Source organism: Botrytis cinerea, chromosome 6 (assembly GCF_000143535.2).
Source record: "Botrytis cinerea B05.10 chromosome 6, complete sequence".
Lineage (NCBI taxonomy): Eukaryota > Fungi > Ascomycota > Leotiomycetes > Helotiales > Sclerotiniaceae > Botrytis > Botrytis cinerea.
The window spans coordinates 337,933-353,010 of record NC_037315.1 but is presented as its reverse complement, the minus strand read 5'-3'; the positions used below and the strand labels follow the sequence as shown (position 1 = coordinate 353,010).

The 15,078-nt window shown below is 43.5% G+C and overlaps 7 protein-coding genes across 7 annotated transcripts; 4 read left to right on the top strand and 3 right to left on the bottom strand.

Annotated features, from left to right (window-relative positions):
- Positions 1 to 361: 361 nt before the first annotated feature.
- BCIN_06g00940 (hypothetical protein) lies at positions 362 to 1,609 on the bottom strand. The gene is made up of 2 exons (XM_001560178.2): positions 1,324 to 1,609; positions 362 to 1,257 (listed from the first exon to the last, which is right to left on the bottom strand). The coding sequence occupies exons 1-2, from the start codon at positions 1,326 to 1,328 to the stop codon at positions 813 to 815; spliced, it is 450 nt and encodes a 149-aa protein (XP_001560228.1). The 5' UTR covers positions 1,329 to 1,609; the 3' UTR covers positions 362 to 812.
- A 1,376-nt stretch (positions 1,610 to 2,985) lies between these two features.
- Positions 2,986 to 3,679, bottom strand: BCIN_06g00930 (hypothetical protein). The gene has a single exon (XM_024693318.1). It carries the CDS (start codon positions 3,545 to 3,547, stop codon positions 3,038 to 3,040), a length of 510 nt encoding a protein of 169 aa, XP_024549104.1. The 5' UTR covers positions 3,548 to 3,679; the 3' UTR covers positions 2,986 to 3,037.
- A 1,049-nt stretch (positions 3,680 to 4,728) lies between these two features.
- Positions 4,729 to 6,904, top strand: Bcmet1. The gene is made up of 2 exons (XM_001560176.2): positions 4,729 to 5,328; positions 5,379 to 6,904. The coding sequence occupies exons 1-2, from the start codon at positions 5,028 to 5,030 to the stop codon at positions 6,836 to 6,838; spliced, it is 1,761 nt and encodes a 586-aa protein (XP_001560226.1). The 5' UTR covers positions 4,729 to 5,027; the 3' UTR covers positions 6,839 to 6,904.
- A 104-nt stretch (positions 6,905 to 7,008) lies between these two features.
- BCIN_06g00910 (hypothetical protein) lies at positions 7,009 to 8,257 on the bottom strand. Its single transcript, XM_001560175.2, has 2 exons — positions 8,004 to 8,257; positions 7,009 to 7,877 (listed from the first exon to the last, which is right to left on the bottom strand). Exons 1-2 carry the CDS (start codon positions 8,148 to 8,150, stop codon positions 7,443 to 7,445), a joined length of 582 nt encoding a protein of 193 aa, XP_001560225.1. The 5' UTR covers positions 8,151 to 8,257; the 3' UTR covers positions 7,009 to 7,442.
- A 342-nt stretch (positions 8,258 to 8,599) lies between these two features.
- On the top strand, positions 8,600 to 10,077 carry Bclip5. The gene is made up of 2 exons (XM_001560174.2): positions 8,600 to 9,597; positions 9,651 to 10,077. The coding sequence occupies exons 1-2, from the start codon at positions 8,643 to 8,645 to the stop codon at positions 9,923 to 9,925; spliced, it is 1,230 nt and encodes a 409-aa protein (XP_001560224.2). The 5' UTR covers positions 8,600 to 8,642; the 3' UTR covers positions 9,926 to 10,077.
- A 257-nt stretch (positions 10,078 to 10,334) lies between these two features.
- Positions 10,335 to 12,470, top strand: BCIN_06g00890 (hypothetical protein). Its single transcript, XM_024693317.1, has 4 exons — positions 10,335 to 10,791; positions 10,859 to 10,972; positions 11,033 to 12,040; positions 12,165 to 12,470. The coding sequence occupies exons 1-4, from the start codon at positions 10,398 to 10,400 to the stop codon at positions 12,218 to 12,220; spliced, it is 1,572 nt and encodes a 523-aa protein (XP_024549103.1). The 5' UTR covers positions 10,335 to 10,397; the 3' UTR covers positions 12,221 to 12,470.
- A 157-nt stretch (positions 12,471 to 12,627) lies between these two features.
- BCIN_06g00880 (hypothetical protein) lies at positions 12,628 to 14,172 on the top strand. The gene is made up of 4 exons (XM_024693316.1): positions 12,628 to 13,060; positions 13,112 to 13,465; positions 13,526 to 13,945; positions 14,008 to 14,172. The coding sequence occupies exons 1-4, from the start codon at positions 13,018 to 13,020 to the stop codon at positions 14,064 to 14,066; spliced, it is 876 nt and encodes a 291-aa protein (XP_024549102.1). The 5' UTR covers positions 12,628 to 13,017; the 3' UTR covers positions 14,067 to 14,172.
- Positions 14,173 to 15,078: the final 906 nt, after the last annotated feature.

Sequence of the window (15,078 nt, the reverse complement as noted above, 5' to 3'; positions counted from 1 at the left end):
AGAATTAAGCGATTGCAGGGACCATGTAGAAATCTCGTATGCGTGTATCATGAGTATAATTACCTAGTTGGGTATGATGTGATGAACATGATAGAAGTGAGAAAATGGCAGAAGTAACTCCACTCAATTCATTCACGGACTCATTTGATGCATATTAGAGCTTCATGTTACCATTCATCATGACTACTCTGGAGAAGAACAATCCCGTACGCAAAGATTGGTTCAGTTCTATGGAATATAACATACCTTCCTTTATTCATACAGTCTTTTCAGCCATGAAATCCTAAAAAGAAAGAAAAAGGGATTGTTAGTAAGATTACATTATTCGCATGTCTCAATCCACAACATCAAATCTGCTACTTGATTTTCCCGCTTTCGATTATTTCATTTCCATAGATCCTGATATGCTGATAGCCAATAATACCTTTCTCCTTTCTCCGCGCTCTGTAATATGAGAATACACTTAAAGTTGCTGGCACGTACCCGTGAATGTAAAGTGACGGGGACAGAACTCAAGATCTCATGTCTCTTCATGATCAATCAGTCTTCCCAATAACAAGCCCGTTGACTTTTGAAAAGTCACACATCGATCTCCCAAAAGCGCAGGTTTGGAATTTCAGATAACGAAATGCAGCCAGCCAACTTCTCCCTCGTACCATTTTTTTTCGAGCCCAGCAAGAGCGTCGAACCGTCATTGCAGAATATGCGTAAACCCAAACGAAAACTTACCGACCATCAACCCTTCCCCAAGAGCTAATTATCAAACCAGGTAACTCCATTTAACCCCCCCCCTTGGAATCCCAAACCACTCCCTAGTTACCAGAACCCATATTCCTCACTTCCTTATTTCCTCTACCCTTCCGATCTCCATAAACCCCCTCCAAAACCTCAAACATCTCATCCGTACACGTAAACCTATCCGACGCACCCTCTCTCATCCTCGACTCGAGATGCGATTTCGGTGTATCCCCAAGTCGAGACAGGACATACGCCATGCGAATGGAAAAAGAGGCGCGGCTGTACACCTCTAGTTTTGTCTTCATTTCTTGCTCCCACATTGCGTACGGTGGGAACAAACTACAGGGAGGTATCGAGGGATAGAGAGGATTGTGGTTGAAGATTGCGGGGTCTGGGATTTGGATGGTGTTCACGTTTTCGAACAATGGAGTCTCGTCATGGTTTGTGTGTGGATCGTGGGGTTCTGTATTCCGTGCGTCGGTTGCGTCGGTTGCCTCGATTGTTGGATTGTATGATGCTCTGTTGATTTTAAGATGTTAGTAAAGTATTTGATGGGTGTGTTGTGTTGTACATAAGTGCCCTCACGTCATTGTGGAATTTTCTTGGTGTAATCTTTGGTGTTGTGTGAGAGGTTTCGTTGCTTGGATGTATGCTTGAAGGTATGTTGAAAAAGTTCAGGTTGCGCACAATAAACTTTATGATGGAAAATCGTGAATGATGTAACCGCTTGAGACCAAGTTCTCATGCGTTTCCAGTATGGATGCTTGCTTGATTACTATAGTAGGTCATCGTCATACCATGGATATGATAGAGAAAGTTCTCATTTTGCAAATTCTTTCGAGTGAAAGGATTGTTTGTTGAAAGTGAATCCAAGTCAGTGTGGGTGCTTAGCCATACTCGGGAGGGGTTCGGATTCATTCATCGAATGGTTGACAGAAAGTTCAAGCAGTAGGACTATTGTGATTATCTGTAACTATATACATGAGCATGTTTGGGTGGGGCTAGTATAATCAAAGGTTTTATTTGAAATGTGTATGTTTAATAAGTTTAAACCTGAGAAGATGTCGATCTTCTTCAACATGGTTGATTTAATATACTGTTTAAATTCTAGAGCAAAACATCACATAATACGCAGGTTTAAAACCAATCAGATTTTCATTAGAGGGGTCCCATGAGAGGATAGCAGTAACAAAATCATTCGAGCTGTAAGTCTCAGACTTGGTTTTATCGGCATAGATTAAAGTATAAATAAAGATAAGCCTCAACTCATGAATTTCAGAAAATCACGCGAAACCAAGAAAAAGAATGTTTCCATGAGTAACAGCATAGAATCGCAACAGACTGCAATCCTCCGAGATGCTAAAACATATTTCTATCTCGAAATCATCTACTCCTCTCCTCTTCTACGACCATCCAACGAAACCATTCCAGCATCTTCTAAAAATGTAAGAATCAAAGTTCACGAGAAGTAGGAATAACTCGACTGAACAAACACAAACTAGCATCACACGGTTCCGCAGGGGCTTCTGCTAGTGGAGATGTAGATGCACTACTAGTCGATTGCGTTTCAGTCGATACCGAAGATCGAGTCGTAATGGGATCGATGAAGGTTGAAGATAAAAAACTGCTTGTATCGGCAGAAAATTGCGATGAGGAGGTCGAGTCAATGGATGAAGATTGAGATTGAGGTTGTGAGATGTCTAGTGAGGAGATCGAGGACGAGGAAGATGTTGTCGAAGTGCTAGATTCTGAGACTGAAGGGGTATTTTGATTAACAGCGGATGAGGAAATCGAAGTCTCAGAGGGAATTAATGAAGTGGAAGATAAGTTGGCGGAGACAGAAGTGGAAGTCGAAATCATACTCGACGGAGTACTGGATGATACCGTTGACAAAGAAGAGGTTGGCGGTTGAGTTGTTTCCGTCGTCGAAGTCGATTCCAACACCGAAGTACTAGAAGACACCGGTGATATCGGTGATGCAGGCGATTGAGTTGTCGAACTGAAGCCAGAGGATATCGATGTTGAGGTCGTGGTAGAAGTAGATTCGATTGTAGTTATCGATGTGTCTATTACAAGAGTCGATGATTGCGAACTCAAAGAACTCGAACTTGTGCTTGTACTTGCAGAAAGAGTAATCGAGAGAACAGTACTGGCAGTGCTATAAGAACAACTTCCCGATGAGATAGCACTGACAGTGGTGTAAAACGCAGGACGAGCCGTTGCACAAATACCAACACTATCTTGACCTGTGCTTTGGTATACACCAATTGTACCGTTTCCGCAGCAGAAATTGCTAGTGCTAGCACCTATTGTGACTCTGTATTGTTGCCATGAAGTATCTGCGCATTTCCCGAGCGAGTTGTAGCAATCCGTACCTTTCAAATATCAGCTTCAAGATGTGAGTAGGGATCGGAAATAAAATACTATCATCGCAACAATAAGGTGCAGATCCGGTTTTTGTCTTGCAAGTTTGGCCCGTGGGACAATAATATCCAGTGGTTCCTGGACACACTGATTCTCTTGCAAGCTTTGCTACACCCCCGAGGATACCAGATAATGGGGTGTAGAGTGCATATCCTGGACCAATTCCGCTTGAACCTGTACATCCAGAACCACAAGCACCTGGAGCATTAGCAGCAGTAAGACAGTTGCAAGCATTAGTGACGGCACCAGAGCCTCCAAGTAAAGCGCAAACACCGCCGGAAAGTCCGTCAAGTAAAGGAGAACCGACGGTCTTGAGTAGTGGGCATTGCACAGCTGACAAGACAGCTACGGCAAGATAACAAGCGTTTAAAGGACAGCACGACATGGTAAATTGCTCGGTATTCTTCCAAAGATGAAGGTTACTTTGAAGAATTTAAAAGGAAATAGCAGAGGTCAGACGCTTTCACAGAGTTTCATTCATGGAATGCTATGTCTTCTGCTACTCAACAGCATCAACAGAATATGTGCAGATCACGACCTATTGAGGACACGGCAATCTTGAAGCGTATGCGTTTGACAACATATTTGTCCAGCGTGCTGATAAATTCACATCGGCAGGCTATTCGGCGGAGAAAAAATGGGCAACAGTTGACTATTGGTGAGACCTTTCAATGATCTGATTACGCCCTTGAGTATATACGAGCTTGTGTCTGGACCATGTTCACAAGTAAAATCTAGTCCATGTCTCGAAGAATACTTCAAGATTGAAAACATTGGATATTAACACAGAGCTGCTGAGTCCACAATGTGAATGTTTTCCAGCTCATGAGGCAGACAAGCCTCCATGAATGTAGAGGCCTGACAACGAGGCCCATGTGCGTAAGGAATGAGACGTCTGCCACAAATTCTCAACGTTCAGACTTCGACACGAAGAATTCCAGACCACCAGATAGACGACTCGAGATGAATAGCAGAGCTATCTACTATCTACTATCTCACTCGTAGCTATCTTCCAAATATGTCGGTTGGTAACACAAATCGAGGTGGTTTGCACATTTCCGGATATCCGCGGGGCAATGAGGTATGTTTAATTGAAGGGCAATGATTGGAGAGGATGATTTCACACAGGGGAATAGGTGACTAATCCACAAAAAGGGGGCGCGACGTCGGAGGCTGCTGCTTTAAACACACGCGAGCAATAACTTAACAGTTAACCTAGCCATTTTAGTAAGCGATGTTGTGTTACATTTATGCCATAGTTAACTGAACTGGAAAGGAAAGTTGTATGGGTGAGGTAGAGATATCTTCTTAACGAGACGTTTCAAAATCACATAGGACTAATAACGTATGAGCTTACAATGCACTCGAACATCATAACGTTAACGTCAACGTTGACGTTCCCTATATATCTGGGTGTCCAGATATGTGATGTCTGTCGCTGTACAAGCGGCACCAGATCCCTCCATATATAGATTAGTCTCCCCCATCATCCCGCATGGAGGGGCAACATGAAATTTCTTATCGATGGCGTTATTTCACGATAACAGCTGCTGAGCAAAAAACGAAGCAAGATACAATCAAACACCGAGAAGACAAGAAGACGACGGAATTGGTAAGGAGATATCTCGTTCTTTACTTTTAGTCCTCTCTCTCTCTCTATTAAAATTAGATGTCAGTTATATTTAACATTTACTTCATACATCTATATCTATGTATTTATCCATCTGTTTCCGTATCTGATACAGACTTCATTCCTTTGATCATATCTATCTGATAAGATTATTCCCTTTGGTCTCTTGTCACAATTCTTCACTTCACATCCCATCCCACGCTGTAGCACTAGATAGGAGTCCACGAAATCCATCATGACTCCTATATCTCTTCTTACAGGTATTGATGCGACATCTCACATTCATCTTATAGTTGGATGTAATCCATTAGCAGGCGCCAGATGTACGAAGTCTATTGAAGTAGGAGCAAAACCAATTCTCATTGCGCCAGAGTCCTCCGAGTTACACTACACGTTACAAAAGCGAATTGAAACTGGGGAAGTGCAATGGCTGAAGAAGTCGTTTGAAGACAATGATCTTATGACGCTAGGTAGAGAAGAGATCGGTAGAGTAGTCGATGCAGTCTTTGTCACCTCGGGACCTCGAGATCCGTTGAGTGAGTATAGCCATCGATTGCTTGTGAGAATGTAAAGCTAATTTGCCCAGGTGCACATATCTCACAACTTTGCAAACGTAATCGCATACCAGTCAATGTAGCAGATGCGTCGAATCTCTGCACATTCTCACTACTTTCCACATACACCGATGGGCCACTTCAAATCGGTGTAACAACCAATGGTAGAGGCTGTAAACTCTCCTCTCGAATTCGTCGCGAAATAGCCTCATCACTCCCTAAAAATCTAGGAGAATCGTGTTTACGACTCGGTACCATTCGAAGACGTATACAAGAAGAAGATCACTTGGCGCATCTCACTGCAGCCGGAGACTTGGAAAATGAGGAAGAAATAGATCAAAGTGCTACTTTCAATAAACTTATCACCGAGGCAGATCTAGATGCTGCTAAAAATAGACGAATGAGATGGCTTTCTCAAATATGTGAATATTGGCCCCTTCGTCGCCTTGCATCGATAACCGATTCGGACGTTGACAGTGTCTTAAGATCTTACGCCACCAACCCATCAACTTCCACTCCTCTTGATACGTCAAGTCTCGATTCCCGCGTCTCAAAACTCCCGCAAATTATTCTGGCTGGCTCTGGACCTGGCCATCCGGATCTTCTCACTCGCGCAACCCACAAAGCCATTCTTTCTGCCGATATAATCCTCGCTGATAAACTTGTTCCCTCGGGAGTTCTCGACCTAATCCCACGTCGAACACCTATTCACATTGCGCGCAAATTCCCGGGAAACGCCGAACTGGCTCAACAGGAGCTACTGTCTCTCGGGTTAGCTGGCCTTCAGGCTGGCAAAACAGTTCTACGATTAAAACAAGGTGATCCTTATATATACGGAAGAGGAGGAGAAGAGTTTGAGTTTTTCCGAAAGCAAGGATATGGGGATCGAGTTGTTGTTTTACCTGGAATCACAAGTGCGTTGAGTGCGCCACTGTTTGCTGGAATACCGGCGACACAAAGAAGTGTTAGTGATCAAGTGCTTATATGTACTGGAACTGGCCGGAAAGGAAAACCTACCGTGCCGCCACAATATGTGGCGACTCAAACTGTGGTCTTTTTGATGGCACTTCATAGAATCAAGGGTTTGGTGGCTGATCTCACTACCCATGATTCAGAAGACGCGAAAGTGGTTGATGAGAGTGGGAATGTTGATCAAAGTAGGAAGTTATGGCCACTCAGCACACCATGTGCAGTAATAGAAAGAGCATCATGTCCGGATCAAAGGGTCGTAAGAACTTCTTTAGAGTGGGTCGTAGATGCCATTGAGGAAGTGGGTAGTAGACCGCCTGGATTATTGGTACTTGGAGCTGCATGCGAGGTTTTGTTTAATCAAAATTCTAGTAAGGAGGGGAGGAAGTGGGTTGTTGAAGAGGGCTTTAAGGGTTTGGAGGATCTGGGGCTAGGAGAAGTTGGGCTCGGGAGTTGTGGTATTGAGGGCGAGAGGCCGGACGTCGTGAGGGGGGATAGTTTTGGGAGGGAACTGAAAGTTTAAGGGGACCAAATATGATACCATAGGTTTTGAGATACAAATTCGTTCATATATTCATAAACGTCTTCAGTGAAGCTGGGCTTGGGAAGTTACTTCCACTATCTATATCTTCCCACGAATTTCCCAAAGAGGGGGTTTACACAGAACCCAAGCACTTTTGAAAAGTGACATAATGACTACTCGCTAAGAATTTGTATCTTCATTGCTATATTTAAAATTCTGGGTATATCCGCATTCCATCAACATCATCATCATCATCATCATCATACATCATGTACAAAACGCCGGGTTGCACACCTCCCTACGGCGCCTGAGACTATTCTTCTGAAAGGAGCCGGATTCCTCGATGGTCTACACTCTCGTATCTGGCCCATGTGATGGCTTGGGGTGAATTGTCATGACAATTTTGGCTTGGATCTGGCTATAATCCTTCCACCCAAGTCATGGCAAGGGCTAACGATCAGACGTATCAATGAACTCTAACAGGACTAGCTCTCCAAACCCATTGATATCCAATTGTCGATCTGTGCCATGGTAGCGTAGTAGAAAGCTTGCGATCAACGATGTGCTCCCTTTTCTGCATCGACTCATGCATAATGTCTGTAAATCACTCGTCATCAAACGACGGCGGCGCCACGCTCATCCTCAACTGCCTTTGCCTCTGCTGACTCTGCAATCCCAATCTCTCAACCGCATAGCCCAATCTCTCCTTCTTCTGCCTCAAAACCTTTAATCTCATTGCTTTCTCCTCATTCCCCCCTCCACTCCCAAAGGGACTCTTGTTCATTTTATTCAAGCCCAATTCCCAGCTCTTTTTGCGACTTAGCTTGCTGGCTTTGGATGCCGGGTTGGACATGGAATCGGAAGATTCGAGACGTCCGGAGAGAAGTTGGGAACGCGCGATCAGTTGTTCTTCTTTGCGCTGGAGACGGGAAATGAGAGATTCGGATCGGGAAAGGAGGGTTTCGATCGCGGGCTCGAGTTCTTCGGCTAGGGAACGCTGGGCTGCGTTGAGGGTGGTGGAGGGGGTGAGTTCGAAGTGCTGAGGGGGGTGTTAGTTTGGGGGTGGAGCTCTGGGGATGGATGGATAGTTGAATAATTGAATGAATGGATAAATGGATGAATGGATGAATGGATGGATGGGGAGGATAGTGAACAGGAGGCATACTCTTGTGGTACTCAAAACGGTTTTCAGGCGGGGAAAATCAGAGATACCGGAATCGAGGATGGAAATACTGTTATCTAGGGTACTTAGAGAGGCTCGTAGAGAAGCTACGGAAGAAGAAAGAAGAACGGAGGGGTTTTGCGAATTCATTTTTGGAGATGCTGTCTATTAACTGGTTGAAGGTAAACTAGAATCCTGGGTTGAGAGAGAGATCGTGGGCTTGATATGCTGTAAATTGAGGTTGTTGATGTTTGCGCTGGAAGACGCAATGGTTGCTGTGACAGGGATATTTACTCCATGTGAGTTTTTTTGGCGGGGTGAATGAAGGGTCACCGGGAGGTGTTTGCGATAACTATTCAGTATTTCATGAGTCTTGCGATTTCTACAATTTACCCCGTCGATGTATACTTGCACAATTATGTGATATCCATTGAACCATCTCAGTCAAATACCAAAATGAAATTCTATTCAACAACGTCTTTGATGTCAACATTGCACTCTTGCGATTCATGGAATCGGATAACAGCGGGCTTGTGTATTACGTAATCAGCATCGATTTGCAAGCATCCTTATCAGAAAATAATCTCAACATTTCAACAGTAAACATTTTTATTGCCAGCATATCAAGTCAGGATATTCAAGATGGCATCGATGGTACCAAGATTCAGATGTCTAAATGCACCTCCATTGAGACAGGCATCAAGAAATATCCTTGCAATCCCCACTACAGCTACACGCTCCCTCGCCACTGAGGCAGATGCATCCAAGCCAGAACCTATCACAAAAAGACGTCCTACATACTTCAAAGACAAGATCAATGCCGTTCCATCGTTTTCCGAGTTCGTAGGTCTGCCAGATAAGCCATTAACCTCCGAGGATGCGCTCGAGTTGCGAACTGCGATGGTTGGACCACCAGGAAAGAAGAGACAAATCACAAGATTACCTGAATGGTTGAAGACGCCAATTCCTGACAATTCGAATTACAAGAAGATTAAGAAGGATCTGCGAGGTTTGAATTTACATACTGTGTGCGAGGAGGCAAGATGTCCGAATATTTCGGACTGTTGGGGCGGCGGTGATAAGAGTGCTGCGACGGCGACAATTATGTTGATGGGAGATACTTGCACAAGAGGATGTCGATTCTGTAGTGTTAAAACTTCAAAAGCGCCAGCTCCGTTGGATCCTCATGAACCGGAACATACTGCCGAAGCATTGTCAAGATGGGGCTTGGGATACGTCGTTTTGACATCTGTGGATCGAGATGATCTTGCAGATGGAGGGGCGAGACATTTCGCAGAGACCATTATGAAGATTAAGCAAAAGAAGTCGTCGATATTGGTTGAGGCTTTGACGGGTGATTATGCGGGAGATTTGGAAATGGTGAAGTTGGTCGCCGAGAGTGGTTTGGATGTTTATGCGCATAACATGGAGACTACCGAGGAACTCACACCGTTTGTTCGCGATCGAAGAGCGAAATATAGACAAAGTTTGAAGGTTTTGGATGCGGCAAAGAAGGCTAAGCCTTCCTTAATTACGAAGACAAGTATTATGCTTGGGCTGGGAGAAACCGAAGAAGCATTGTGGCAAACATTGAGAGGTATGATACTTGTCCGTCTTCAACACAGTGCATTGCTAATAATTTATGACTAGATCTTCGAGAAGTTAATGTTGATGTTGTTACTTTCGGCCAATATATGCGCCCAACTAAGCGTCATATGAAAGTAGAGGAATATATTACGCCCGAAGCTTTCGAGATGTGGCGTCAACGCGCGTTAGATCTTGGTTTCTTATACTGTGCCAGTGGACCTCTAGTAAGAAGTTCATACAAAGCTGGTGAGGCATTCATAGAGAATGTTCTCAAGAAGAGAAAGGGTTTAACGATATTGACCGATGAATCGACTGGAATGGCTAAAGCGATTGTATAATATTATCTCAATCTTGCAATTAATACTTCAACGTATGATAAGATGAGAACGGCGTTTGGGAGCTGTCATTGGTGGCGGGAAGGTATAGATGACAATTGCATCTGAACACCAAATTAGATATCTGTTATAAATTATAAAACTTTTTTCAACCAATCTATTCTGCTTTTCGCAATTTCTCATTTCTCGTTTAGTATTTCCTACATGCTTTCGGGTTTGAGGAGTTTTTCTGTCAAGTGAGGCTGGAAATTTTTGTTCCGGGTAATTTTGCGTTGAAATTATCCCGGATTAGGCCATCAAATTTGCGCAAACGAAAGGTTACCATCATCAGGAATGAAGTCGCAGCAATTGTTCAAAAATGCCGCGACTATAGAATGAGCATTCCCCTCCTAGTCCCGGTGCTCCTTCCCTAGCCTATCATTTCTACAACAACAATAACAACGAGAGTCCCCTCCAAAAAGAATCACCAATCATAATGTATCTTCGACTCCCCCTTACCTCGCTTATCCTCAGCACATTTACCCGGCGCTCATTCTCCCAAACTCCGCCCTCGGATCCTGAATTGCAGGCCTCCCATATCCTGCAACAATGTCTTCAGGCGCGCTCCGTTCCCTATTCGAATGCTACTTCTCCGAATTGGGCCAATTTGACTACTCCTTTCAATTTACGTCTGCAGTATACACCTACGGTGGTAACGTTGCCGAAGACGGAGGAGCAGGTAGGGAATAGTGTGGTTTGTGCTGCGAGGGCGGGTTTGAAGGTTCAGCCAAGGGGTGGGGGACATAGTTATGCGAGTTATAGCATTGGGGGGAAGAATGGCAGTGTGGTGGTCGATATGAGTGGGTTTGATGAGATTTTGGTGGATCAGAGTGAGTTTCTGTTTGTACCTATTTTTTTTTATGAGGGGGGATGAGGTTTTGACGTTTGGGCATGCAGAATCGTATATTGCGAAGATAGGTGCGGGACAGAGATTGGGTAATGTGGCGTTGGGTATTCATGAGCAGGGCGGAAGAGCTTTACCGCACGGAACGTGTGCTGGTGTTGGGATAGGTAAGATACTTATGCTAAAACTGCGTTGTTGGTATGAGCCTGTTCTAATCTGGTGATCAGGTGGTCATGCAACTCATGGAGGATATGGCTATGATTCCCGTCTTTGGGGACTAGCACTCGATACAATTGTTGGCCTCGACGTTGTTCTCGCCAACGGCACATTGGTTCACACAACCGAAACTGAGAATACAGATCTCTGGTACGCATTACGAGGCGCCGCCGATGCTTTTGGCATTGTCACAAATTTCTATATGCAAACATTGGCTGCACCAGCCGAAGTGACATATTTCACGGCCAATCTCTCATCTACGCTTTCCAGCGCAGACAAAGTCTCTACTGCATTTTTGAGGACGCAGGATTTCGTTCTGAAGAGCCCTTTACTTACACCGAATATATCATTTGGATTCAACGTCAATAGTGCGGGTGGTCTCGCAATCACAGGAATGTGCACCTTTTGCGATCTTGTCCACTTCCGGGACATCGTCTTCCCTCAACTTGTATCCGGCTTCGATATCGATTCCCGAAACATCACAAATCTTTCTTGGATCGACACACTAGCTACACTCGCAGCTCCTGATCCGCTAGCTCAACCCCTCCTAAACTACGATTTACACGACACCTTCTATGTCAAATCTCTCGTGACCAAGAATGAAAAACCTCTTTCCCCCGAAGCGGTCCATGCGTTTTTCTCCTACATCCTCTCTCATCAATCTTCAGAGATCCCATATTTCTCCATCATCAATCTGTACGGTGCCCCCGGCTCCGCGATCGATAGCGGAGAGCTATCCTCCTCCAGTCATGCAGATATGGACGCGCTCTGGGTATTCCAAAATTACGGATACACGCCCAACCATTTGCCACCCTGGGATAATCGCATCACAGACGTGATTGAAGGTATGACGGTCGCGGTTATCGACGCGCAACCAAGCGGCAATTTCTCCGGCTATGTGAATTACGTGGATCCGGATCTGTCGGCGGAAGAAGCGGCGGAACAGTATTATGGAAATAGTACGTATGATAGATTGTTGGGTATAAAGACGGATGTGGATAGTGGGTTTGTGTTTTGGAGTAAGTGGTTTTTTTTCTTGGCTTTTGTGTTGGGACAGATGCTGGTGTGGATGGTGTGTGTGAAGATGTGTTTGGTGTGATGTCACTGGTGTGAGAAGGAATTTCTAACGAATGTGTATTTTAGATCCGCAAGCTATTGGGAATGTGGGAGTTTTGCCTGTGGAAGTTAGAGGGGAGTAACTGGGGGTGGTTTGGATGGGTTTTGCATTTTTGGTGGTTTGGATTTTGAGTCCTGGGTTGCGAGTTGCGGATTGCATATAGATGGAGTTGAGGTTAATATTTAATGATGAAGCGCTGCTTGTATTCCGTGTCAGCGTGCTGTTTTTTCTTCTATGAACTTAGTTTGGGGAAATTCCCTAGATTCTGATTCTCAGCGTCGCAATTATTCAGCTCAAGTTTGTTTCATTCATTGACCATGTATGGTGCTCCAACTTATGACTACAATTAGTCACATTTAGTCAACGAGTGACCTGATTTGATCGGCTACTCAACTGACTCCTTTCCATGACCATTCCATACGACGATTCGAATACTTCTAATTCTAAGCTCTCTTATTGTGGCATGTTAAAAGTGATATTTCCTTCTCTGGAAGTCCAGAACAGATTTTGATAAATTGAGAGATCGTCGCGGGAATCAGGTGCTTTAGTTTCTGTATACGATCAAGCCGCAATTCACTTTATCAAATCGAGTCATTCGGTTTGGTTCAATGAATCTTATCTTTCGATTTGGAGTATCTTCTTGGGACTTAAGTATTCTCCATACCCAGCTTGTTAAAGTACCTCCTTCCCTTAAAAAATTTAAGTACAAACCCTTCACCACAATCCAACTTCGTACAATCACTTCTGAGAAGGTTTACAGCATATTTGAACAGGCGAACTGAAGTAGTCTATGCTTAAAACATATTTAAGATTCACTGCAAATTTCTTCAAATCTCTTCAAAGACAGATCCCCATTTACGTTTTACGCACTTTGACACGATGATCTCCAAGAATAATGTCACAAGTGTTCCTCTTCAACAATGTAGGTTTCATCCATAATCTCATAAAACCTTAAGCTAATCTTTAAACCAAGTCAATACATCTACCTTCCAAGTAGACGACAAACAAAAGATGGAAATAGAGCGAAAAGACTACATTGAACTTGCTCGGTTCCTCTTTGGAAACAATTGGCTGTTTGCAAAGATGATCCTCACTTTCCTCTGCCACAAAAAATGTTTCCCCCCATCACTCTCACTCGGATCTAGAGCCGCAGAATCTTTGATTGTTGGGACAAATCTGGCTGCTGCATACATATCCGACATATCTGAAAATAAGATGATGCCTGAATCCAGATACACATCCATGGAACAACGAATCAATCAGAACGAGGTGTATGAAACGTTGGGCATTCTTCGATCTTGGGAAAGCTTTGCTGGATCTGAGAATTGTAATCAAAACTCTTCGGCGATCATTCCGTCATGTGCATTACTGATATTTATATGTGCAGATCAACTCGATGGCTCTTTCAATCTATTCATTACAGAGTTTCGCAGACCTGATTTTGTTAATAAAATCTGGTGCGATCACCCTTCTAGGACTACAGTCAGTTTTTCAGTCACGAATCCACCTAGAGTGATCAAATTAATGAAGATAATATATGATGATGCCCAGTGGGAATACACCAAACTCGCTCTCGAATGGGGCTTCACTCGAACAAATTACACAGAAACAAAGATAACTCGACTTCACGCAGAAGGATGCAAAGTAGCCGAGGAATACAGGCGTCTACTAACCTCCAGAAATGTTGCAGAAGAAGAAGTAAATAAAGCCTTGCGTAAGTATCTTGATGAGAGGTGTTTCGATATCAACGAGACTGATGTGGAAGCCACATTTGATGTTGTGCAGGCTTGGGACTACTATATGTCACGTTAGTTCAATCTTTCCTCTCCTTCATACTGCCTATGATTGATTTATTAACATGTCGCTTAGAAAATGGAGACAAAATTTCCAAATTCTTGGAGGATGTCGGGAATATTGACAGGGATTAGGAAACATGGCGAGAGATACAGTGGAGTTTTGTGAGAGCACTAGTGTGCATTTGATACTTCAACGCGAGATTTTTTAGTGTGAATTATTCAAATTCTTTAACAATCAATGCTTGCTGATTATGTATGAGTATTCTATTGGTGGAGATAAAATCAAGATCTATCCGCCGCCTGTTTGTGTTAACCAAAATCCTCGGTAAATGACACATGAAAGACGTACGAAGTGAAGCTAGCTACTGCTTTACTTTCACTTCTTCTTTAATTTTTTACTTATCTGTAGATCATAAAACATATTAAAAGTATGAAGAGAACACACTACCCCCTAAATATCTGCGACTAAATCATGACCTTCGCCTCTGCATTAGCTACAAAATACATTTCATTCGACAACACTTTGAATGGTAGATACTTTGACTCTCTTGGAATGACACTGTGATGTTTTCTAGGGTATGTCGCATACTCCCTAACTATCTTAGATACATTGGGTCCGTGTTGATGCAAGTCATGCGTATTTATATCATAAATCAAGATTTTCGAGAGCTTTTAGTAGCCATAAATACGGCGTAATGGTAATTCGATACACGTCGTTAAAACCAGCACCTTCGAAGTTTCAGAAGTAGCATCAAAAAAACGCCCTACATCTTCGGTTGGTAAAGGTCATATCTTCCAAGATTGAAGATAATGTAGATTGACTGAATCTTGGTTGAGGCTAATTGGCTTGGCAGATAAGCGAGGGTATGCTATCAACCAGCGCATGCTTTCACTCGAAATCTATGCTTTAAAACACCTGTACAATGAAATAGAACATACCATCATTTTACGCCTTAGGGTTCCCCCTCAATTGACTGTAAAGTTTCATGGATCAAATGATAGCAAAGTAGCAGTAAGCAGTCAGTTTTGTTTCTTATCTAAATTCACTTAAGAACCCAATATACATGTATCGAACTAAACGGGGCTTAAGCATACACCAATACGAGAACCATTCACAAACATGTCGTCACTAACTGCACATCTA

Coding starts and splice junctions, on each gene's coding strand:
- BCIN_06g00910 (XM_001560175.2), bottom strand. CDS start 8,150: ATGAATTCGCAAAACCCCTCCGTTCTTCTTTCTTCTTCCGTAGCTTCT. Junction 7,878..8,003: donor CCGTTTTGAGTACCACAAGA/GTATGCCTCCTG, acceptor CACCCCCCTCAG/CACTTCGAACTCACCCCCTC.
- BCIN_06g00880 (XM_024693316.1), top strand. CDS start 13,018: ATGATCTCCAAGAATAATGTCACAAGTGTTCCTCTTCAACAAT. Junction 13,061..13,111: donor AAGTGTTCCTCTTCAACAAT/GTAGGTTTCATC, acceptor CTTTAAACCAAG/TCAATACATCTACCTTCCAA. Junction 13,466..13,525: donor CTTTGCTGGATCTGAGAATT/GTAATCAAAACT, acceptor TTATATGTGCAG/ATCAACTCGATGGCTCTTTC.
- BCIN_06g00890 (XM_024693317.1), top strand. CDS start 10,398: ATGTATCTTCGACTCCCCCTTACCTCGCTTATCCTCAGCACATTTACC. Junction 10,792..10,858: donor TGAGATTTTGGTGGATCAGA/GTGAGTTTCTGT, acceptor TTGGGCATGCAG/AATCGTATATTGCGAAGATA. Junction 12,041..12,164: donor TAGTGGGTTTGTGTTTTGGA/GTAAGTGGTTTT, acceptor TGTGTATTTTAG/ATCCGCAAGCTATTGGGAAT.
- Bcmet1 (XM_001560176.2), top strand. CDS start 5,028: ATGACTCCTATATCTCTTCTTACAGGTATTGATGCGACATCTCACATT. Junction 5,329..5,378: donor GGGACCTCGAGATCCGTTGA/GTGAGTATAGCC, acceptor TAATTTGCCCAG/GTGCACATATCTCACAACTT.
- BCIN_06g00930 (XM_024693318.1), bottom strand. CDS start 3,547: ATGTCGTGCTGTCCTTTAAACGCTTGTTATCTTGCCGTAGCTGTCTTG.
- Bclip5 (XM_001560174.2), top strand. CDS start 8,643: ATGGCATCGATGGTACCAAGATTCAGATGTCTAAATGCACCTCCATTG. Junction 9,598..9,650: donor ATTGTGGCAAACATTGAGAG/GTATGATACTTG, acceptor ATTTATGACTAG/ATCTTCGAGAAGTTAATGTT.